Source organism: Labeo rohita, unplaced genomic scaffold (assembly GCF_022985175.1).
Source record: "Labeo rohita strain BAU-BD-2019 unplaced genomic scaffold, IGBB_LRoh.1.0 scaffold_1884, whole genome shotgun sequence".
Taxonomy (NCBI): domain Eukaryota; kingdom Metazoa; phylum Chordata; class Actinopteri; order Cypriniformes; family Cyprinidae; genus Labeo; species Labeo rohita.
In genome coordinates, this window is record NW_026128093.1 from 1 (window position 1) to 6,674 (window position 6,674).

Genomic DNA, 6,674 nt, shown 5'->3' on the forward strand with positions numbered 1-6,674 from the left:
AAGGGTGACTGGAACATTTAGTATCTTAAGTTTTTAAAAACCACACCACCTGTTTTTCTTAGAAAACAGCAGTGTTGTAAAAGTGGTTTAATTGATACAAACAATTTACATTATTTAATTTTTTTGTAAATGTTGTGTGTAATAAATTGTTGATTCATAGTAGGGCTGTATACCTTGGAGAACCTGGCGATACGATACATACCTCGATACACAGGTCACGATTCGATACGTACCTCGATACAGAGCTGTCTCGATATGATTTGATACAATGTGACACGATTCGATACGATTCAATAAAAATACATGGGCCAGAGCCAATTAGTTAATGCTGAACACATTTACTCAACAAACAGAACTCAATTTATTGAAGACAAAAGTGCATTATAACAAAGTGCATTTTGCTTAAATATTTGCAGCTTTAAGTGCTCTGATTAATTGTACACAAATTGTATTAATCTGGAAATTACCACAAGTCAACATTTAACTTTCCAAGGGTACAGTCTGAGCTCACACAAGAACAAAATCTTCTTCTTCTTATTCTTAACTTCTTATTAAATCTTCTTATAATTCTTTTTTGTGACACCATGTACTGCCATAACATATTTCACTATGAAATCACTTAAATGCTATATCTTGCTTTAACATTTGGCACAACAACAAATCTACCTCATAACAGGATGGATTTTTAAAATCTTAAGGCTAAACCAGGTTTGTCCTAAAAAAGGCAGGTTGAACAAAAATCACTGCAGCAACAAAACAATAACCTGAGGATACTCTTGGTAATGCTAGCTTTATCCTATGACTTAAGATTTTTGTTCAAAAACAGAAGTTGGTCAACATGCTTTGAGCTTAGTACACTTCTCTGTGCTGTTACGATATCGCCTGCCATAGAGAAAACGCGCTCCGAGGAGACACTAGTCCCTGGAATGCACAGGTACACTTTGGCAAGGCGTGACATTAGTGGATATTCATTCTGGTGCTCTTTCCACCAACTGAGTGGACTTCCCTCAGCAAGAGACAGGGGTGGTGCCTCCTTGTACCTTGACATCTCCTCTTCTGCCTGGGCCTGTGTGGTTCTGTGTCTCACCGCAGGACCTGCACTGTAAGTTGAACCAAGCAGATCAGCCAAACAGCACAAGTCCTTTTTCTTCTTGGGTGGTGGGCTGGCAGGAATGTCATCCTTGTCTTCCACATGATTGTCCTCCTCTCCTGGTATCACTTTAGCCTCTTCCTATTATGCAAAATACAGATTTTTTATCAATAAACCCATAGTTAATTCTATAAAGAGCATATTCAAAGACATTTAATAGTTAGTTTGCATTTTATTTAATGCGATGAACTGACAAACCTTTACAATATATTGTTTTGCTAGTATAGTGCTTTACATGAAGTATATGTTTGAAACCATTTAGTTTTTTTAAGCTCTAACATACTATTATGAATTTGAAATTATGAACTGAATATTTCATTTTATTACACTTAGTGTATATGTGTGTGTGTGTGTGTGTGTGTGTTTGTTTGTTTGTTTTTTATGTTTTTTAACTATGTAATGCTAATGTTAATGACAAGGGCTTATCTGAAATAGTTCTTGAATTCTTCGAGCTTCTGCAGTGATTCTCAAGTATATTTCCTCTCGTTCATCATCAGGAAGGAAGGGCAAAGCTTTGAATCTTGGATCGAGTGCTGAACATACATACATGGTCTCTTTCTGCTGATCCATGTACCTCTTGCTCAAATCTTGGCAAATAGCCGCTTTGATTTCTTTCACTATCTCACTATCTGCTCTGCTCTCTTGGAAATCCTGGATGAGCTGAGCATGAAGAGGGGTCACAACTGACAGTGTTGGAGAGCTTTCTTTTGACATTACAAGAGTAGCAATCTTCATGGGCTTCATTGCATCCACTATCTCCTCCGCAGATGTAATGTCCGACTCACATAGGGTGCAAACTTCTTTCTCGGTTTTCCTAAGCTCGTTGGACAGAAGAGCAGCGGAGACAGCGGGTTGCTGCTCAAGAAAGCGCTCGAGCATATCATGCGCGCTATTCCAGCGCGTCACAACATCAGTGATCAGTTTATGTTCAGGCAACTCGAGCAACTTCTGCTTCTGTCGAAGTACGTGGCTGGCTGTGGTACTGCGCTTAAAAAAGGTGGATATCCGTCTAACACGTCCCAATAAACAAGCGACAGCAGGAAGCTTCAGTGCACACTGCGAGGCCAGGTTTAAAGTGTGAGCGAAGCACCTGAAATGCAACATACCGGCAAGCTCCGCTGCGACGCTCATATTTGCGGCGTTGTCAGTCACAATAGCTGGGTCTTTGGATACGAGGTCCCACTCCTCCAGCGCCGCTTTCGGTAACTGCAATGTTTGACCCCATATGGCTCTCGTGCATGGCTCGCGTTTGTAACACGTGCGACATCAGTTCCCACTCCTCGTCAACGTAATGGCAAGTGATTGTAACAAAAGCTTCCGTGGCTCGCGATGTCCACCCGTCACAAGTCAGTGCCACTCGTGGGGCAGAACTCAGGGCTGACTTAACATCGTCTTTGACTTTGTCATATATTCTCGGTACTGCTTTGTCGGTCATGTAGCTGCGGGTAGGGATCACGTAACGGGGATCTAACGTGTTGATCATAAAGCGAAAGCCTGTGTTCTCGACAACACTGTAGGGACATAAACCTTTGCAAATATAATGCACCACAGACTCCGTAATCTTCTGTGCACGGACTGAGTTAGATGGAAGCTTGGATGTTGTGTTGTCCAAAGTAGTTTGCGTGGGGTCCCGTGTTTTTTTGGGCTGCGGCGAAGCTAGCTTGTCTGCATGGTGTCTTTGCAGGTGGGAGCGCAGGTTAGTTGTATTACCGGTGTAGCGTATAGAAGCCTGGCAATGCTTGCAGATTGCATTTGTTTTATCGATCCCTTGGTTTCCTTCCTTTGCTTTAAAACCAAAATGTGTCCAAACATCTGCCTTTAGGGACAACGGCGCTTCTAAAATCTTCGACATTTTCCATGACTTTTTTGAAACTCGTGGGCGCCGCTGCGCCCCCTAATGGCTGGGCGGAGTATCCTGAGGGAAGTTGGCTGTGCACATATACTTGTGCTAGTTTGGATGATTATCTAGATGAGTTGCACCTGTGCCAATTTAGTTGATTATCTGATCGAGCTCTCCCGAACTTTGTTATCAAACATCATTTCAGAGCAACTTGGAGAGCCTGTGCACTGCTCGATGGGATCTGCAGCACGAGGTGTCATACTGGCGAGCCCTACATGTCGCTAAAGGAGGAACATGATGGCAGATACCAAATGAGGAGCTCTCGCAGCTTCCGAAGGGAGCTGTGGCTCTGCTGCACCGGAAGGGTGAGTCCCTCTTGCATCCGGAGACGAAGAATGGTTTGATGCGTCGGACGAGGGCTCCCGCTGCAACTGAAGGGAGCCTGCAGCTCTGCTGCCCCAGGAGGGAGGGCCCTGTCTGCCACTGAGCACACAGCGCAACTCAAATGATGGATGCAAGGCCCACGCTGTGACCGAAGGGAGCCACGGCTCTGGTGCACCGGGAGGGGAAGCCCCGTTAAATGCTGAATAAATTTGAGATGATTGGTGGAGGGACTCTCGCTGCTTCCAAAGGGAGCTGTGGCTCTGCTGCACAGGAAGGGAGAGTTCCTCTTGCGACAATGTATCGGATGGAGGTTTCCCGCTGTGACCGAAGGGAGCCGCGGCTCTGCTGCACAGGGAAGGAGAGTCCCATCTGCCGCGGAGTACGCAGCGTAACTCCAACAGACGGGGGACTCATGCTACAACCGAAGGGAGCTGCGGCTCTGCTGCACAAGAAGGGGGGAGCCCGTCCGATGTTGAATATGTAAAGAAATTCAAAGCGAGTGATGGTGGGACTCTCACTGCATCCGAAGGGAGCTGCGGCTCTGCTACACCGGAAAGGAGAGTCCCCCTTGCGGCTGAATGCAAAGCGTGGTTTGATGCCTCGGATGGAGGGCTCTCACTGCAACTGAAGGGGGCCTGCAGCTCTGCTGCACCGGGAGGGAGAGCCCGTCCGACGCAGAGTATGCAGCGTAACTCGAGACGACGGACGGAGGGAGTTGTGGCCCTGCTGGCACCAGAAGGGAGAGCCCCGTCGGTTGATGGATGTGCAAATGAGATTTGAAACTATGGCTGAAGGGTTGAAGGGCAACCAAAAAGGGGCTTTGACTAGCTGCATCAGAAAAGAGAGCCTTGACTGCACAAGTAAGCGATGTGATTAAAAGCAGGGGATTTATTTGTTTATTTATTTTCTGATCAAGGCTAGATGGGCTTCCTTTATGTGGTGGTGATTGGACCGGATGTAGTTTCTGAAAGTATCTGATGACCACTGACCGACTGCTTGTATCTGATGCTGTGTGTTTTTTTTTTTTGAGAGCTGCTGTAGTTGCTGCTCCGATGCAAAATGAGTGGCTGGAAATTTTTTTCCGTGGGTAAGCCCGTTTGAGCAAGTATCCGTTTTAGATGTCTTCGAACCAGAAACATGTTGCACGTTGGTTAGAGTTATTGACACAAAGAGGGTCAAGAAAGGATTTAGATTGAGCGTTCCTGAGTTGTAAGTAGGAAAAGGGAGCCTGATATTTTAGATTGAAAAGAAGGGTAAGAAGGAAGATAAGGAAGGGCCATAACCGTTTGCGGAGTCAGCCTCAAGTGTGGATTAGCTCCTGGCCATTGATAGGGAAAAGGAGCAGCAGGAGGGTAAAAGTAAGGTGGCAGATCTTGAGTGGCTAGCGAAGGCAGCCTCACAATAGCGTCTGTAACCAAAGGTAGAAAGGAAGGGGTGGAAAGGATAGGAGGTTGGAAAGTCATGTCAACGTGCAGTGTGAGGAGCAGCTGAGTCTGGGGTGCAGCCCAGGCTTGCTAATGGCTTGCTACGACTTGACGATCGAGGAGAGCTGAAACTTGATCTGGAAGAAAACAACGTTATTTTGAATGAAGTCGAGAGCCGTGTGGAGCATGGGGCGCAATTGTCGGCGAAGGCAGTATCACTCTTAAACCGGCCTCTGGGTTAGTGTCTGCTATGGGAGCTGGAGGCCACTAAAAAGAAAAAGAGTTATTAGTAACAGGAGGAAAAGCCTGAGATGTGTGGGCCTGAGTTGCAAGAGGAGACAGCCTCATGCTTTCTTCAGGTGCTGTAGGTCACGGGAAGGGAGTGGGGTTTGAGACATCCAGAAGAGCCTGTGGAGCCAGTGAATGTGGAAGCCCGCTGAAAAAGAAAAGGATTAAAAGTAATGAGAAGCAACTTCTGGCTTGTTTAAAAAACTCTTATACTCACTTCTGCTGTAAGTGAAGCTGGATCAAGTGAAGTGTGGTGACACCACACCGATCGTGCTCAAGCCGAGCCTTGGGTTCGAGCCTCCATTAAGGACAGCAAGCCAAGTTTGTTTACCATAGCCCATCAGGACTGGATAGGCAGGCGAACTCGAGAAATATGGTTTAAATGTTAATAAATTAAGTGTATCAGCAATCATAATTCAAAGAAGAATTTTTTTAGAAATTTATTTAGGTGACGAGGATCACTGAGTCACTTTGTGTCAAACTCAAATGCAGTTAAGGGTTTTTTGACCAGCGAATTTGTGCAAATGTGCATTTTGTCCATCATTAAAACAGTGGCATCACAATTATGTTTTACAAACTGGTTACTGTGACACCCCTGGACTTTTTTTACTTGGTTTCTCCCATCATTTCCCCCTGCAGCTCTGTGTGTTTTGGTTTCTCCCTCATTGTCTGCACCTGTGTTTGTAATCAGTCTGTATATATATAGGGTGTGTTTTCCCTCTTGCGTTGTCAGACCTTAATGTTACCTCCCTGTGTTCCTGTGTTTCCTTGTGGATTATTAAAGACTGTTCATTTCACTACGTCGTTGTTCGTCTGTTCCTGCCTGAAATGTGACAGTTACAAAGTTTGCTGTAGCTATATGGGCGCTCAGTTTTTTCTGTTGTAAAATACATTTGGCCAAAATCTTATTCTGAGATGAAATGCTACTGTATGCACAGGCTATTTAAGTGTATTGGCTATAGAGATGGCAAATGCTACCCCTCTCTCTCCGGTCGCACATGTCTCAGACCTCAAATACATAAAATATGAGCCTTTATAGACAGAGTTTCTAAAGAAAACACTGTAATTATTCAAACAACAAGATCTTTATTTACCCTTGCAAGACTTCGTTCAGCTCAGCTGCTGTGGAACGTTCATTCCGTCAAGATAGAGGGGGTGGAGTTATGAGGTTTGACTGACAGTATGAGCAGATCCAACAAGATTTAGTCACAACAAGCTCGTTTTAAAATGCTGCACTGACCAAATATTTGTAAAAGACAAACGTAAAGGGTGACCAACAGGCATTAATTTATTGAAGCAAAAGAAAAAAACATAGCCACCAAAAAGGGCACTTTGGAGTGTAAGGGAAAAAAGGCCATGTGCTCTGCACAGGTTGAGCCCTACCTATGCACATGACTGACTCATAATATGTGAAATGTGTCTTAAAGCAAGAGTTTCAAATTGCCATGAGATCCTGAGAGTATTTGGCTCTAGTCTCTCCTGTAACTGTCTTCACCTCATTTGTTATTCATTTTTTATCAAATGTCTCAATTGTTTCTCCTCTCCATCTGATTTCAGAGATTCTGTAATGACTTTATCGAGCAGGAAC

At 44.7% G+C, this 6,674-nt stretch overlaps 1 protein-coding gene across 1 annotated transcript; it reads right to left on the reverse strand.

Annotated features, from left to right (window-relative positions):
• Positions 1 to 393: 393 nt before the first annotated feature.
• LOC127159057 (E3 SUMO-protein ligase ZBED1) lies at positions 394 to 3,002 on the reverse strand. The gene is made up of 4 exons (XM_051101999.1): positions 2,505 to 3,002; positions 1,567 to 2,356; positions 1,349 to 1,368; positions 394 to 1,231 (listed from the first exon to the last, which is right to left on the reverse strand). Exons 1-4 carry the CDS (start codon positions 3,000 to 3,002, stop codon positions 797 to 799), a joined length of 1,743 nt encoding a protein of 580 aa, XP_050957956.1. The 3' UTR covers positions 394 to 796.
• Between the last annotated feature and the right edge of the window lie 3,672 nt (positions 3,003 to 6,674).

What these genes read in the sequence shown, in the direction of transcription:
- LOC127159057 (XM_051101999.1), bottom strand. Translation starts at nt 3,002, where the DNA reads ATGTCGAAGATTTTAGAAGCGCCGTTGTCCCTAAAGGCAGATGTTTGG. An exon ending in TGAGTTCTGCCCCACGAGTG is followed by an intron (nt 2,357 to 2,504) that starts GCACTGACTTGT and finishes CAAACATTGCAG; the next exon opens with TTACCGAAAGCGGCGCTGGA. An exon ending in ACTATTTCAGATAAGCCCTT is followed by an intron (nt 1,369 to 1,566) that starts GTCATTAACATT and finishes GCACTATACTAG; the next exon opens with CAAAACAATATATTGTAAAG.